Here is a 17,346-nt window from a genome sequence, read left to right on the forward strand (position 1 = left end):
CTGGCACAGAAACCATCTGGCACAACCCTAGACTGATGATTGGTTTATGCATTTAATATTATGTATGTAATCTGCTATGTTCTATTAAACTCTGTCCCCTTCCAACAGAGTGTAACCATGTCTAAGCTGCCTTCTCTGACTGGTCACTAGTCTGTCCTTGTTCCCAAATTGTGCCCAGGAACTGTTTGGAGGAATGCTGGCAAGAAGGGTCCAAAACTTCACTAAAGGTCCTTGTATTTAGTCTCACACTCCAGATTAGCATTAGAAAACTGGGGATAGCACTTTCCCAATATTCCAGTAGCTGTATGGTCACAAAGATATTTATTTTAGATGTTTCTATTAAGGCCAGGGTCACCCTGTTGCCCTACTTGTATCAACAGGTTTTTCTTAGAAATCACATGGAATTAGAGGTGTTAGAGAAACAACTGCTTGAAAGCTTAGCAACTGCTGACTGAAGCAAAGATGACTAAGCATTGACTCACAACTCAAGAAGAAGTAACTGCAAAAATGGTCAGCCTGAAACTCCCTTACAGCAGAAACCCAAAGAAACATTTCTCTCCCGAAAAAAAAGCCAAACTAAATTTTAAAAGGTTGAGGTTCTAAGTTTGGCTCAAGTTTTCTTTAAAGACATGCAAATGATAGAATTCAAGAACAGCCAAACATTCCTTACAATCTGTATTATATAGGATGCCAGACAAAAATGATCCACCATTTTCCTCTAGCTTTTGAAGTCTCTGAAATTCCACCACATTATCTTGGAAGTCTAATCAGAGTTCACAACTGCCTTCTATCTGTTAAAGCAAGCTCTATCTATGTAAAGGAGGATGGGTTATGATAGTAAGAGAAAGAGGAAGCTATGGAAATTTAACTCTGCCATAAACTTCCTCTGTGAATACAGCAGGACATTTGGGAGATGATCTACTTTTCCCTGTGCCAGACACTGAAAAGCTGTGCTCCTAGCCTGAGTTAGTCACTTTGTTCTCAAAACAGTCAGTGAAGACAGGTATTTCCACAGGGTGACTTGTTGTATGCATTCTAGGTATTTTTGATAAAATGAGAAGACATTGCCCTCTGGAGGTGCCTTTCTCCACTGGCCACAGATGGACTCAGAGGAGAAGTCCAGACTTTCATTCTGGGTGACTGAGAGGAAGCTCACCTTTATGCCTACTTGTCTCACTGAGCTACTCATCCTGCAGGGCAACTAACAGAGGGTCTAAGAGAGCTTCCTGATTTGTCCTATCACTGGTTCAAATCTACTGGCTAGGCACCCAGAATGAACAAGTACCTTTATGTCTTGTGTTATCATCTGTTATCAACCATTTCCACCTTGTATAAAGATAAGAACACAAAGTTTGCAGCTATTTTTCAGCTACAATGGTTTCCCAATTTGACTTTTAGTCCAGTTGTGCATATACCTATTGCAATGCCAGGGAATTAATGGAAGTTCCTGAATGAATGGGAATAAGAAGATTACACCTGTTGGTGGCAGCCCAAATTTGTCCTGGACAGAAGAGATGGTCTGACCATAAGCTTACATAATTTCTTCTGTATTTAGTTTTAAATGAGTGAAAAAACGAAAACATTTTTCTTTAAATTGACAATGCACTAAGATATAAAGAAAGAAATAAAAACTTGAAGGGGTGACATTATTATCAAAATGCAAAATGTATTTTGGATCTCAGATACTTTTTACTGTGGATTGACCTTGTGTTTCCTTGTAGACACAATAATTTAATTTTTTTAAATTTAACCATTCTCAGGAATAGCAAAAGAACTTTTTTTTTCTTTTTCTTTTTTTTTTTTTCTTTTTTTTTTTTCCTCTCTCCCAGAATTTAGTCTATCACAGAAATTAGTAATAAGAATACTGAAATTATGGTACAGGCTTATATAGATCAATTTGAATTACTGGCAACAGAGGATCTTGCGTCTGTGGAAATGCAATCTGGGGAATCTTTGAAACTTTCCCTTACAGAGAATTCTTCCCCTAGCATCCCAGCCTTAGTTTGCTCTGAAGTGAATGAACAAACCCAGTTAAGTACCAGGCTTCTTTTCACCTGACAGGTCACACATTTTGCCCCCAGTAGATAACGCAGAATGTATTTGTAGGGCTTTAGAGAGGATCCTAAGGAATCCAGGAAGCATACTCATTGCTACCTTGCTAAGAAAAGGTCTTTAATCCTATGAAATACATTTCAGCTAAACTTGGATTTATGAGTTACTTGTCTAGACCCAAGATTCAGCAGGATATTCTGGTGTCATATCTCAGAATATTACAATATTGTAATATTCCAGTAAGGGATATGTAATAAACATCAATATTACATATCCCTTACTGTAATACTGATGTTTACAATAGGTCAGATGAACTGTGCACTGTAAGACCATCATGTCTTTCCACTGAGTATAAAGATGCTCTTGCCTCCAGCTGAGATTAGACAAAGTGAATCCCTTTCATAGCCCGCAAGTTAAAAATCCCCAGTATTTCATGGCTAGCCAGAGCAACCCATTTACTAGGGGATCCAAAATAAAATACAAAACAGGGAGACCTAAAGGATTAATTTGAATCACCACCACTCCACTGCTATGTCAAGACTAATGTACTGTTGATTAGGAAGTAAATGCAAAACCTCTTTTAGTTACAAGTTGAGACAGTGAACACTACTAGCAGGGTGAAGGTGGGTGAAGGCCCATCCACATGATATCAGTGTGAGAAGATCCATTTTTCCCATCTTTTTCCTTCAGCACTCTCCTTGTCCCAACTCGTCATTTTCAGAGGCATAAACAGAAGAAAGACATTCTGGCTAGACAGGCTCACAGCATGTATAGACTGGCCAGGATTCTCTGGTGGTGCAGAAATGTGCTCTGACCTCTATTCCTTTGCTTCTGAATGATGTGCTCTATCAGGGAAATTTTTTGTTTGTTTGGAGTAGATACTGCTGCCAGTAGCTTGTGAATAGGGAAAACGCGGTTCTCTTGGGTCCTCACAGATAAGGATGTTATCTAATCATTTTCTCCCTCACCTCTCTAAGTGCACAGCTGACAAGATCCAGCAGGCTGTTTTTCCCCAAGACAGAATATTCTGCAATTCAGGTTATGGCACAGTAACCCACAGCAATATTCTAAGGCTCAGCACGCTATTTGATTTACACAGAGTGTGCACAAATGGGCTGTAGGGCTGTACTCCCAGTTCTGTATGCACAGCAAATCTTTAAGCAGTGGAATAAACACAACTCACTCAATTTCAGTAGCACAACGTGATGGAAGGCACTAAAGGAAAAAACACAGCAAGTACAAAGGGCAGAAAAACAAGCAGCTCCAAATCAATAGCTTAATAAAAGATGTCTTTGAACTGAAACCACAGAACTGCTTTGGTTGTTTTGCTGTTCTTATTCTCATGTCTCTCTCTTGCCTAATTAAGAAAGAAACACCAAAAATAATAAATTTAGAGCTACTGACTGCAATCCAGTGTCCTCAGGAAGAGAATAGTTTCTTACATCATAAGTCAAATATTTCCTGAAGGAAGCTCCCTCTTTCCATCTCTTTGTCTTATTGCTTAAAAAATAGAAATCACATATGGCTGGCAGGTAACTGCTTTAAAAGAGTGGTAAGTTAGGTGCTTTTAAGTTTAAAATATCCAAACACAACTTATGTAGTGAAAAATGAGCAACACTCTTGCTAGTATAATTAATTAAGTTGTAGTTTAATTTTCTTTTTCCTTTTCTTACTACAATGTCCTCTATTTGCCAAGGTAAACAAGGTGTGACTTAATAAGATAGATTGGAAAGTTAGTAAATAAAAAGCAGCAATCAAAATTAAATTGTGTCCCACATTTCTGCTAGAAGAAATGCAAATATTGCCATCATAAAGGTTCATGTTGTGCTGTCTTGGTAAATTCTCTCTCTTTTTTTTTTTTTTTTTTTTTTTTTTTTTTTTTTTTTTTTTTTTGGTCATTTTCTCTTTCTTTGACAATCATTAACTGTTGATATCTGAAATATGTGAAAGAAAGGGATTTTGTCTGACAAACTTGGTCACTATGTGCTTATAGCTCAGGATTTTTATTTTGGTTTGTCTGCATTTGGGGACGATGGGAAGAGTGGGTTAGGTAAGGTTTGTATTTGAAAAGACTATCAACTGAAAGCTGAAACATCTAGAGAACCTATCTACTGAAGAGAGATTTCCTGAAATTTTTTCAGTAGAAAACTTATAAAATCAGTGAGCAGCAAAGAATAGGATGGAATTTTGATTAACGTTAGTTTTATATAAAGGATACATAGTCATCCATTCCTCTTTCCTCTGTTATATTCTTTTTTCCTGAAGGAATAACCTAATTATTTTTGAAATATGAGGAAAATGAGAAATTCCAGATAATTAGAAAAGAGAAAATAGATTATTATAGTTTCAAGAAAACAAATTGATTCTGTCAATCTCTGTACAATATATATGACATAAATATCTTATTATTGAACATAAATATTAGGAAGCAAAGCACATATTCAAAACTTTTGAGAGAATAAATTTTTGGATGTGAAGAAGAAAAAGATGCTTTTAGAAAAGACAGATTACATCAGACAGACTGCATTTGGGGCTTCTTTTATAGGACTACAAAAATTCAGTATAAGAAGACTATGAGGTTCACCTTTTCATGAAAAAAATTTGCACTAAGGCTGCTTCATAGAGACCCACAGAAATAATTCAGAATGTTGTAAATGTGAGTGTGAAGTGCAATGTACCTGAAATAATTAATAAGTATATATGGCAATGAACCAAACTTTCAAAGTACCTGTCTACCATACCAGTATTGATTTTTTAATATCTTAATTTATATCAAGCAACACAGTCTTAAGTGACTAGATTTTCAGACCAATAAGAATTAAGGGAGAAAATAAAAGTACAGTAATTTTGGAAAACTAATAATGCTAAAAGTGATCTTACAACAAACTGACCAGTAATCATAGTTTTACCTTGTTTTTATATATGCTTCTGGTGGTTTTTCTGATAAAATATACTGATTTTTTACTTCAACAATTAAAATTTTCTTCCTATATAAGGGGTCATAAGGAAATATACAGCATGATTTAATGCGTCTGTGGAAGAAGGAAAATATACTCGGAGTTACAATAAATGACACGTAACTGAGATAAGAGAGCAAAATTTTGGTCTAAGAAATAAAACTTGAAGAATACTCAGAAAATTCCCAGAACAAAATTTTAGAGTGACTCAAATGTGAGTCAGCTACTGGGTCAATGTAGAGCTCAGCACAGACTTTAAGGGGGGGGGTCATGACTATGAATCCACTGGATTCAAACACCTTTGCAGAAGTGGCCATTGGGGGATGTTTTAATTTAGACTGAATAAAAAGTAAGACAAATTTCTCAGATAAAGATACTACCTTATGACAGATGATAAAGAAATGAATTGGAAGAATTATTTTTTCCTGAGTTTTATGGGTTTTTTTTCATTAGGCTTTGCGACCCTTAATCTTTTCTAGACATCTGAATTTCAGTTTCTGAAGAAAAGAAGTAATGAAGATATGTGTGTCTTAGTCCTAGATTATTTATTCATATACTTCCTGTAATTAAGCAGAGGCTTCCTGATCTCAGACAATGTGGCAGCAGAACAGTGAGTGGAATACAAATTACAGTTCAGCACTTGGGATTAGTGGATTCAATTATGCAAATAAAAAATACAAATTCACAACATCTGCTAAAGATTTACTAAAGATTTGCAATATTTTTGCACCATCTTACTTAAAGCTGACATTCCCATTTCATCTTGATAAAGCAATGCAAAACATATTTACTTTAAGAATTGGCAAAAATCACACATTGTCTCAGAAATATGCTAGCATTGAGCAAACAAGCAGCTCTATTGCATCTACAAACATATACATATGATTCTACCTCAGCAAATGTTTACATTTAGCTCTTGCCAGGTAAGTCTTTTCCACAGCTAACTACCTCTTCATGTTTGAGCAACCCACCAACATGCACACAGGGCCATAAAATGCTTCACTGTACACCGAAAATATGGGCTATAAAATAAATTTAAATTTCTCTGTTAACCTGCTAATTTGATTCTGTTAAACACAAAGGTGTTTTAGCACTAGTGTCCAGTGAAACTCCTTTCCTTTCTCTACAGACACAGCCACGTGATAGTAGGGCATGAAAATCAAAAGTCCTTCAACTGAAACACCAAAGTGGGCTTGTACAACTTTCCTGCTTTGTCTCCTGGTGACATCGCTACTTCAGTGGCTCACTCTTTGCCAAGACGGCACTGCCCAGCTCATTGGGAAATATACTGAGATAGATGATTATTGCAGAAGCAGAAAGTAAACCAGAATCAAATGGAAATTGTGATATTAAAGAGAAATAGGATCTCTTAGATTTGCTGTTTCACCTAAATAATGCTTTATTTCTTCATTCCTTTTGATGTTTTTTCTCCTGTGCAACCAGTACTCATCCAAAGAGAAATGGGAACATATAAAACCCTTCCCACAATATTCACTAGTAGCTTAGACAATGTTTATTTGGATTATGGGGAAGGATTTCTGGACCTTTATAAACCATATGGCAAAATAGCTTTTCTGTGAGATCATCTCTACTTCTGCTCTCTTCTGTGGGAGCTTCCCTTGTGCCTTTGAACCCTGTGAGTGCTATCAGTCTGGGTAACAGGGATTCTCTTGGCTCTGGATTGTATAATGGTTAGACCAACTGTACAAAAGCATAATTTTTCAAGATATGTTAAAGTCATGTGCAAAAGAGTGGACCAGATTCTGCTCTCATTTAGAGTGGAATACAGCTGGAGTAATTCTGCTAAAACAGATGATGTTAAATGAATGCCACATTCACTAAATGCTACTAAACAAGAAAGCAAAGTAAGATCCAGTGATTAAGATACATAAAAGGATTTTATGTGTATGCTTGCATAGGATTTTTTGTTTGCTCCCGGATATCATCAGTATAAACTGCCTACCATTATTCAGCCTGACTAGGAAATCTAGCTTTAGGAGGTGCCATTTCACGTTCTTCTGCTGAAGATGGTTGTAAAGAATATCAAGATATGGATAAGGAGAAAAAGGGTGCCATGAATATCTGAGCTGAGTGGAAAGAATTCAACAGCTGCAGAGCCATGGAAAGAATAAACAGCAGGAGGGTCACAGTTGTTTTTGAGTGTGAGGCAGCTGGACTGCATCTATACAAGTCCTATGACCATAAAAATGCAGCACTCAAGATCAACTAAGCACTGAAAACATGCAGACATATTTAATTAAGCAGCAAATAGCAAGGAATTATTTTAAAATTATACAGTAAATTTAATCTATGTGACAATTTGCACTTTAATCTGATAATTCAAAGTTCCTGCATAGTGCCACTGGCATAAACTAACGTGTTGGATACTTCTTTAAAATACTTATTTTAAATATATGCTGTTTGTATTCATTTAATAATATGAGGTCAGTAATTCTAACAAGTGTGTCCTTAGAAGAGTTTCAATGTGTAAGGATTAGTGAAAATATTGGTAGTTGATAATATTTTAACAGGTTTATTTCTATGGTAGGCATTTAACTGAAATTCTTACTATCACACATAAATCTATGTCCTTAATCTTTGTCATTATGTGATGTCAGCAAATTATGAGGTACTCAATAACGATTTTTGTTGGAACATTAAGGTTCTGAAATAAAGTTATTAGCTGCTTGTTATAGGCACATCGAGTTCAGTCGGTTTGTGAGATATGGGTCAAGAACTTTCATTACGTTTATTTGATACAAATATAATTTTATTTGTTTTTATAATCCATGCTTTTAGATGAAATCCAGTGCTGTGGTAGGTATTTTATACCTTGTGACAACTTTTCTCCATCTTTAGAAACAGTACAAGCTTTAAAATTCACAGATGTAAAACATGCATAGATTTTTATAAGGATTGTAAGGGTTATTTAGTGATCTAATAAACATTTTGTTAAATGTGAGGGATAAAAAAAGTCAAGTGCTAGTGGAAAGCAGAGGTACCAAGGGTGGCACTTAAATCTAGAAATGAAATAAACATTTTAAATTTTCACAGATCTTGAAGTTAAAAGAAAGAAAACCACAAGAACTGGTGAAAGAGTTCAGCCAGAATTATGCCTGTGTGCCCATTAGATTTATTATTGCCTAAGGAAATTAATGTAGTTGTATGCACCTAATAGTGGAGGGAGGACAATACCTTGAGATTCTCACTGAAACAGCCTAAAAACTGGAACATTCTCTATTGCACAAAACAATAGACTCTGCAAGATGCTTCACTAAGTTTTATGCATTCTATGCTAAATGTAATATACATAATGCTGGAAGATTATTCAGATTGCACACCAAACATTTGAAATTTAGGAACCATGAGACTTAACTGACCATGTCATCTTTATTTCCCTTTATCTGGCTGTTTAATGACCTAGTTACATCCTTCTGCTCAAGGGACCTCTTTTCTTGTCAATCTATTAGAACTGTTAAGTGTATGACTGACATGAATAATTCAACTGACTTCAATAGTTTACACAAATTTAAACATTTGTAATTGCTTTAGCAAATGAGGGCTGCATTACAAGATTCTGAAGATGCCCAGCAAACAATGCTGATATTTATTTTTGTCTTCAAAATACAGCGAGATGCCTTCTAAATAAAGTCAGGTGTCTGGCCTCCCAGACAAAAACTGCAGTCAAAAAAGAAACTCTTTTCTCTTATAGTCAGCCATTTGTGCACTCTCAGTAAGCCCCAGAAACAGCAGCAGCTTTACCAGGCCAAACTGACAGTCCAAACTCTGTGACTTGTAACATAAGGACTGATACTTCATATTTACAGTATGAATTCTGTGTGCTAGAGAATTGATAATGCCATGGTATAGCTTCAAAAACTGCACCTGTCTCGAACCCAAAATGTTGTTCTCTGATTTTTTTAGAGCCTCTAATGAAGCATTAATTCTTTCCCTTGACATATAACAGAGCTACACTGAGTCTGGGAAATACCTGCAAAAATGGATAAATCTAAGACACATCAGTTGAATCTCATCCTAAAAGTTATTTTTCTTTACACCATACAAATTAAGTCCTGGTTAATTGGACAAGTCACCACAGGCATATGAAGTTATCTTGTGCATTTCTTTTTTCTAAAATATCAAAAAGGACATAATGGGGCAAACAAGACAAATGGATACAAAGAAACAACTCTAAAGGAGGTAAAACACAACAGTCCATCTACAGTCAGACTACATGGAAAGAGCTATTTATTTTTTCCATAATATGAGTAGCCTGGTAACTCTCGCTACACTATTACATTGTCCAAGTAGATTTGAAATGGTCTGTAGCCTCTAAGACAGTCTCAAATACCTAGTTACATCTCAGAAATTCCCCAGGGTGATTTGCTCCAATTCTAGGCTTGTCAGGGAGAATGCCAGAGCATTCTGGGTTCTGATCCCCTCCTACAGTATAATCAACTCCTATCAGGTTTCATGAGGAATTAGTAATTTAGAGTAACTCTGAGTGCTGTAAATTATCCTAAATTGGGTTCCCCCATCCAAAAGGTTTGTAAAAGGAAAAGAACAAATAAAAGCTGGGGGTTGAAAAAGGACGAGGGGACTTTCACACTGATGGCGTTTGTCTTCCCAAGTCACCAGCATGATGAAATACTTTCCTGGAGATAGCTGAACACCTGTCTGCCAAGGGGAAGTAGAGAATGAATTCAACCTGTGAGTTTTCTGACTTCTCTCCTAATTCTCTCCCTGACCCCACTGAGGAAGGAACAAGGTAGTAGCCACGTGGGGTTGAGCTGCTAGCTGGGGTTAACCACTGACACTTCTTTATTCAAGTGTTTTATTTGGGGTGCTGGTGGATGAGAGGCTGGGCATGAACCGCCAATGTGTGTTTGTAGTCCAGGAAGCCAACAGCACCCTGGGCTGCATCAAAAATAGTGTGACCAGCAGGTCAAGGGAGGTGATCCTGCCCCTCTACTCTGCCCTTGTGATTTCCCATCTGAAGTGCTGTGTCCAGTTCTTGGGTCCTCAAAACAAGACAGACCTGTTGGAGCAAGTCCTGAGGAGGACCAGAAAGATAGAGAGCTGGAACACCTATTCTATGAAAATAAGCTGAGGGAGTTGGAGTTATTCACCCTGGAAAGGAAAAGGCTCTGGAGTGACCTCACTGTGGCCTCCCAGTACCTAAGTGTGACCTACAGGAAAGCCAGAGAGGGACTTTTGATAAGGGCAGGAAATGATAGCACAAGGGAGAATGGCTTTAAACTGAAACAAGGCAGGTTTATATTAGATATTAGGATGAAATTCTTTGCTGTGGGGTTGGAAAGGCACTGGAACAGGTTGCCCAGAGAAGGTGTGGATGCCTTATACCTGGAAGCGTCCAAGGCCAGGATGGATGCAGCTCTGAGCAACCCAGTATAATTGGAAGGTGCCCACGGCAGGTCGTTTGGAGCAACATGATCCTAAAGGTGCCTTCCAATCCAAACCATTCTATGATTCTATAGTAATTACAAAATTGCCGAGGACACAGATATTTTGAAAATCATGGTTTTAAACTTCAAGGATGACCCTCATTCCTCATGGGAAGTTAGTGACGACCAGGTTTATGAATTTGAGTTTAAAGTGCTCTCAAAGCTGATGACTTTAAGATACTTCATTTACTCACCTTTGCTTGCATTCTGAAAGAAAGACAAACAAAAATGATTACCCTCAATCAGAAATATCACTTCCAGCTCTAGGTTTGAAGCAACAAACTGCAAAATTGTAGGACTGCCATTTGATATAAATTGATATCATTACATCTACTTTAATGAAATACTGCTTTTTAAGCACCAGTCAGATTACTTCATGCTCTCCTTGCAAAGATTTAAGGTATCACGGCATATATCAATGTAGTGCTCTATGAGATAATTGATACTGCATAACAGGCAATAAAGCTGAAAGGGCCAGTGTGATGATGACCCATCATCTTGCAATCTGCTCTGTACATCATTCTCACCAATGCCCTAACTTGCTCATGAGACTTTGAAATGTTCTGCTGGCTTTTTAAAGTCAAGAATTATATATTAAAAACCATTGTAACTTCCCTGATTTCAAGTGGGAAAAAAGGGAGAGGGGAAAGAAAGAGAAGTGAATAACAAAATGCTTCTAGATGAAGGGAGTTTAAATATACCATAATTACTCGTGCGTAGGATTTACAAACATAAAAAACATCTGTGCAATACATCATCAGCTAATAGCATGAATTTGGTGAAAATATTACAATATCTATTAAAAAGGGCTTTATAGCAAAAGGGCACACATTACCTGACAAAACAATGATATCAACATTAACATTATTTTTCCTGAGAAAAAAGAAAGCTTTTCTGAATGATCTCTAAGCAAAGTCAATTATTTGAAAGAGTTAATAATAATTTAGTGCTCTGAAGCACTAAGGTTTTGATATAAAGACCACTCTTAGAGCATTTAATTATCAATGAATACTGCCCTGTCTAGAAGTACAGAATTCAGGATCTGCAGTTCAGAGTAGCTTGAAGAATAAATTAAGAACTTCATATTAAAATCAAAGGAAACCCATAATTAGAAGTCTTCAAACATACTTGTTTCACCCTCACTGCTATGATTACCATAAGAATCCATTATCATTGTGTTTCATATACTTCCTTCCTAATGTTTGTTATTAAAATGGATGTTTTGTCGTTTCTGAAGTTACCTTAAAAACAAACAAACAAACAAACAAACAAAAAAAATCAGAAAGTTAACGCTTTATTTCCTTTTTAAAAATAAAGCTTACACTTGGTGATTTACATATTTCTACCTTATTCATATAGGACAGCAAGATTAGATTATGAAAGGAGGGAGTAGAAGGAGAAAAATATGGGAAGATAGGGAAGAAGGGGGAAGGGAAAGAAAACAAGGAGGAGGAGGATGAAAAGGAAGAAGGTATGATATTGTACCTCCAAACCAGCATCTGACACTGTCTTAACAGGATAAATAACTACTTATAAAGCTTCATGGCTGCATTAGCCTAAGTAAAACTAAAAAGATTAAATTGATGCAATTTAAGTAATTTTAAAATATTATTAGAAATAGTAAATCATAACATTCTTGTGACTTATTTCTTCTTGCAAAGATACTGTAAGGAATGTCTCTAGATACAGCATTCATGTTCTCCTTCAGGCTATGAAATTTTCTCTGCTCTTCCTTGAGCAGCAACAGAAGGCAGGATGGGACCTCCATAATGGAAAACACAAGGGTAAATTTATAGAATTAACTCCAGGAAAGACCATCTAGAAACCTGAGAGACAGTAATGAAATTCTAAGAAACACTCAAAAAGTGCAGAAATAAATGCAAGGAACAGCACACTAGAATTTGGGCTTTCTGAACAACGTGATTTCTGCCAAAGAAATACTGCCATTCTCATCCGCTAAGTGAAAGGCTCAAATTGCTTATCAGTTCCAATAATCCGCAGAGGCTAGCCTGAACTTCTACAGCTCTGAGTGTTTCCTGTAAAGTGGCAGGGAAGGCTAACACAGATGCCTCATTTAAGGACCTGCATAACTGCACCTTGCAGTCTCCACTGCTAAGCAGTGTCCCAGACACAAGAAACTTGGGACATGTGAACCTTAGTTTCTGAGTTAGTACTGCATAAATTCTTCCTTGGGCAAGGAAACTGAAATACAGACAGAGAGAAGAACTGAGCATAGTTCAGCAACTTGGTGAACAACATTAAAGTAGAAAGAGAAAGAAAGAAGTATTTTAATTTCCATTTCAATTTAGAGAACATGGAGTATTTGTAGAGGAGGATGGTACCAAAATAAAATTTTTCAAAGGGAGTGAAACAGAGCATCTTACTGCCTCATTTTTTACCTGAACACCCCTGAACATCTGTATTCTTGTATTTGCTGAGGTCACCTCATGGGTCTTTGATCACTATACTTACTTTTAAAAATTTATATTCGAAATGGCTTTTATGTGTCTTCCTTGAGCACCATGTAAGGTGAATGACACAAAAGTCAGCCAGGACCCATTTTATTAACTGATGCAAAGAGATTAGATTCTAGATATTAAGCTTGTAAAGTGAGGCTCTGTGTGTGCCCCAGAGTGTTTCTGAGCCCTATTGTTGTGCAATGGAAACAGAGCAGACACTTGATACATACTCTTCCTATTCCATGGCACCGACTACCAAAACCATAATAAATTACTGTTTATACTAATGGGCTTTTTGTATATCCCATTCTAAATTAGATATTTTAAAAATTAGAATTATTTTAAATTAGATATAGTTTTAAATAAGATATCAAGACACTAAGTACTGGAAAGAAACAGCCATCTACAGAGAGTTGCTAATTCCATGGCTATTTTACTGTTTTCTTTCTTCCGAGAAAAAAGATATTTGAAGATACTTTACCTATGTGTACAATTTGGACTGCAAATTGGAAGCTTTAAACCCTTTAATAAATTGTTTGTGCTGCTGCCTTGACTTAAAAAGCAAAGCTAGAATTTAAAAATATAGTCCACTGAAAACCATTCTGAAGATACTAAGCAAAAATATATGGGTAAGCTTTTCCAGGAGTGTAAAATGCTTGTAACTAAAGGTTTTCTGTTTTTAAGATAAGGTAAAAATTGATCCCTGTCTGTCTGCTCACAGAACTTTGGAAACTGAGCCAACACTACAGGCAAATTCAGCAGAAACACTGCATCTCCAGTTGGCAAATCACATACACTATTTCTCAATTATCTTATTTTTACATGATTTAATAGAATCTGACCTTATAATTTCTCATTTTATTATATAATCATCCAAAATAAGTGTCACAGCTTCCATTTAATAACGAGAATTTCCACAATATTTCTCTTCTTATCAGCAAACTTTGGTGATGGAGGGGTTCACCTCATGGCTGTCAACTTTTACTTTGATAAGACAGAAGCAGAACCAGTAAATACAAAAAGATAGCAACAGGAAAAAAGATTAAGCTTTGTAGCCCAGGAACATATGCTCTTGCAAAATATGGCATTTCTTTAGCTTCTCTCTCTTAAGCCATCATAAGAGTTCAAATGCAACTCATAAATACATTCAACACAGGTCATATTAATTCCTATTTATTAAGCAGTAGAAATTTGTTCAAATTCATCCAATGAAGAATGAACTGCCACTGTCTGATTGCTGATAGAACATAGGTTTTCCAATATTCGATCCCTTTGCTAGGAAGTCCCCTAATTCAACCATCCTGTCTTCTTATAAGCCAGAAAAAAAAAAAGTGTTTTAATTTCTTAATTGATAACTATTTTGAATTCTGGTCTTCCTATATGATAAGGAAGACCCAAAAATAAATGCACATAAACTGCAGGGATGGTGAGGGAGGATAGTAATTCCCTATCTTTTGGGAATTCAGGTTAGGATTGGAGCCACAAATTCTCCTTAAAATACTAGAAATACCAGTTTGACAGCAAAGGAAATAAAAATTTGAAAGGTGAAAGACTCCATCAGCTTCAGGTCTGTAAGCCTATATGGAAATGTGAAAAAATCATTTCTCATTCCAACCAATGAATAGTAAGACAAGACAAGAGTTTGGCTGAATAGCCAACAAAACAAATACAGTTCACAAAAAATCACCACAAGTAGTTATCTGGTTTCTACAAATATCCTGTCCAGTTACCAAGGCAATACAGAGATGTAGCACAAATGAAGGTTTTTTTAGGGAGCTTTTTGTAAAGGTAACCCATAATCCCTGAATTCAATGAATGCAGTCTATTGGCTGAAAAAAAACCATACAGCATTAAAAAGTGACAGTACCTTTGAAATGCAGTCTATTTCATACTTTCAGCCAATAAAATAATAAATAGCCACACTCTTAAACTATTAAATGGAAAGAATTATCCAAATACACTGAACATGAATATAAAGGTTAACTTGTCATGGTGAGTAAAGTGAAAAATTCACTCCCCTACAAAGAAGATAAGCTTTGGCCTGTGTGGCATGGATGGCTACTATAAAAAAGTTTCACAATGCTGATGGTCTTTTTCAATACCTCTGGACCAAGAGCTCCGTGTTTCTACTTGTACACAAATCTAAACATTCAATAGTATTGAGACACTGTATGCAGAGTGATTACTGCTAAGTTCTGAGTAGATTTAATATACAGTCACAGAGAATATAAAATGAACTTCATTTTTGGTGACACCATGCTAGCCCCATCACTATTTAATCCATTTTACGTATAACAATAAAATTTATATGACCTGGCATAAATATGTAAAAATAGCAGTGGCTCAGCCGCAAAAAACCTTCAAAGGTAATTTATTGTGAAGGAAAAGGGATGAAGATTATAGAGTAAGAAAATCAGAACACTTTCATAGCATAAACGTTGCTGGCATCATATTGTTGGAGTTTTTTGCTATTCTTGTGTTATTCTTGTTACTGCAAATAAATATTTATTGTGAGACACCAGTTGTTCTCTAGACTTTCATGTAAAAAATTTGTCTTTGGTAGATACTTGAAGGTGAAGATGTAAAGGACTGAATTTACATTTTTAACAAAACTTCTTAAAATTAAGAAAATATGCCAGACTTGTGCCTGTACTGTTAAGAGTGCCATTCTCTGGCACCTTTGCACACATGGTTAATTTCCTTTACCCTCCAAAAGACGGCAGCAATCTCTACACTGACCACCAGGACTGATCATAGGTCTGTGATAATTCCCAGCCTGTATCTGGGAATTGCAGTGAAAAAGGCTGGGTGGCAAGGAAGCAGATCTCTGCCAAAAACCACAGTAAGGATCTAACAGTAGGAAAGGTTGTGGCACAGTGCTCATGTAAGAGTACCTTGAAGGTCCAGTTCAGTTATATAGAAATGGCTATACAGAGATTGCCCATACAACTCTAGAACTTGAAAGCTTTCCCAAATCTCCCATTATGCGCATCTTGTCCTCAAACAGCCTGCCCAGCTTGAGTCACACTCGAGGATTATTACTGTGGTAGGATAAAGATGGTTTATAAATGAGAGAGGTGGAATTATAAACTCCAATACTCTTCACTGTCTGAATAGAGAAAAAAACTTTCTGCCCAAGCAGTAATTTAACATCCACAACTTTTGCCAAGAAGACAACCAAAAGTTGGGTGTAAATAAGTGATATTCCCATGATGTTTTTCAGAGTAATACAAAGGTTAGATCATGACTGGTTGATATATATCAATCAAGGAGTAGAACATGCAGAGAGAAGGAACTTGTCTTGAGTGCATGAGGTTGCCAAACAAATACTTTTTGGGCAAGACAGTCCTCTTTCTTTCCTGAATCTTTTGAGAATGTAAGTAACCCAAACCCGCAACACTGAACTGGGAATGAGGAACAAGAGTTTGCCTTCAGAGAGAAGCAGACCTTTTTGTCCTTTCACATTAATTTGTCACTGATCTCTAACAACAATAACAAAAATGGAGTTGTTGTCTGAGCATTAGTACCTCGCAACCACGCATAAACAAATCCTGGCTTATGAAGTACAAATAATGAACCCACGAAACCTACATCTAGAAAGCTGAAGAATCAGACTATTTCTCCTTCTCCTTTTTAATTTACTCCAGACAACATGCAATACTTTATACTTTTTAAATCATACAAACAGCATAAATTGTAAAAAAATCTCTTCTCTGATGTCATACTTCTGAAACCTAATTTTTCTGATGAACTTTTTAAATATATTTCTACATACCGATATAAATTTTATAAATTTGTAAATTTATAAACATATTTCTAGAGTTCATGATTTATTAAATTAAAAGGTAACAGGCCTATACCCCTTGCAGGCAGACAAGATTTTCTATGAAAAAAAGCCTGAAAGACTTATAAGCAAAACAACATTGCAAGCACTACCAGAACACTACAGAAGGCTTTGTACTGTAGGTAAGAAAAAAGGTTTTATGAAACTTGAAAGAATTTACCTTGACAAGAAGTCTGTGAAAGAGAGACGTACTGGATACCCATGTCGTATAATTTTGACCATGTCTAGGACACCAATATACTGCAGTTGAGCAGACACATAAAAATTATCAAAAATATCTGGCAACTTGGAGTTATTAGGTTTAATACAATGAACAGAATGTGGTGTGCAATTCTGCAGCTTGCCAATAATATCTGCAAGTGATTTCTGGGGAAAATAAAAACAAAAAAAAACAATTATCAATCATTCTTGGGCAGCTAAGATTAGTGTTCAGCACATATGCTTTTCCTGACTTTTTAACATAATTTTCTCAAAAGGGTTGACCAGGTCATGCAAGTGGCTTTCACAAACACAAGATTTTTGTTTCTTCCATCGCAATCTGCAGAGGGTAATCCTGCCTTTAAAGCATC

At 36.2% G+C, this 17,346-nt stretch overlaps 1 protein-coding gene across 3 annotated transcripts in view; it reads right to left on the reverse strand.

The window, feature by feature from the left end:
• Positions 1-17,346, reverse strand: part of MYO16 (myosin XVI) — a 370,295-nt gene that overhangs the window by 64,263 nt on the left and 288,686 nt on the right. For all 3 annotated transcript variants that reach the window (XM_040056866.2, XM_040056865.1, XM_040056864.1), the window contains exon 27: positions 16,938-17,143. In XM_040056866.2, coding sequence (XP_039912800.1) covers positions 16,938-17,143 — 206 coding nt within the window. The remainder of the gene's footprint in view (positions 1-16,937; positions 17,144-17,346) is intronic.

The sequence above is a fragment of the Hirundo rustica genome, chromosome 2 (assembly GCF_015227805.2).
Source record: "Hirundo rustica isolate bHirRus1 chromosome 2, bHirRus1.pri.v3, whole genome shotgun sequence".
In the NCBI taxonomy this organism is placed as follows: domain Eukaryota; kingdom Metazoa; phylum Chordata; class Aves; order Passeriformes; family Hirundinidae; genus Hirundo; species Hirundo rustica.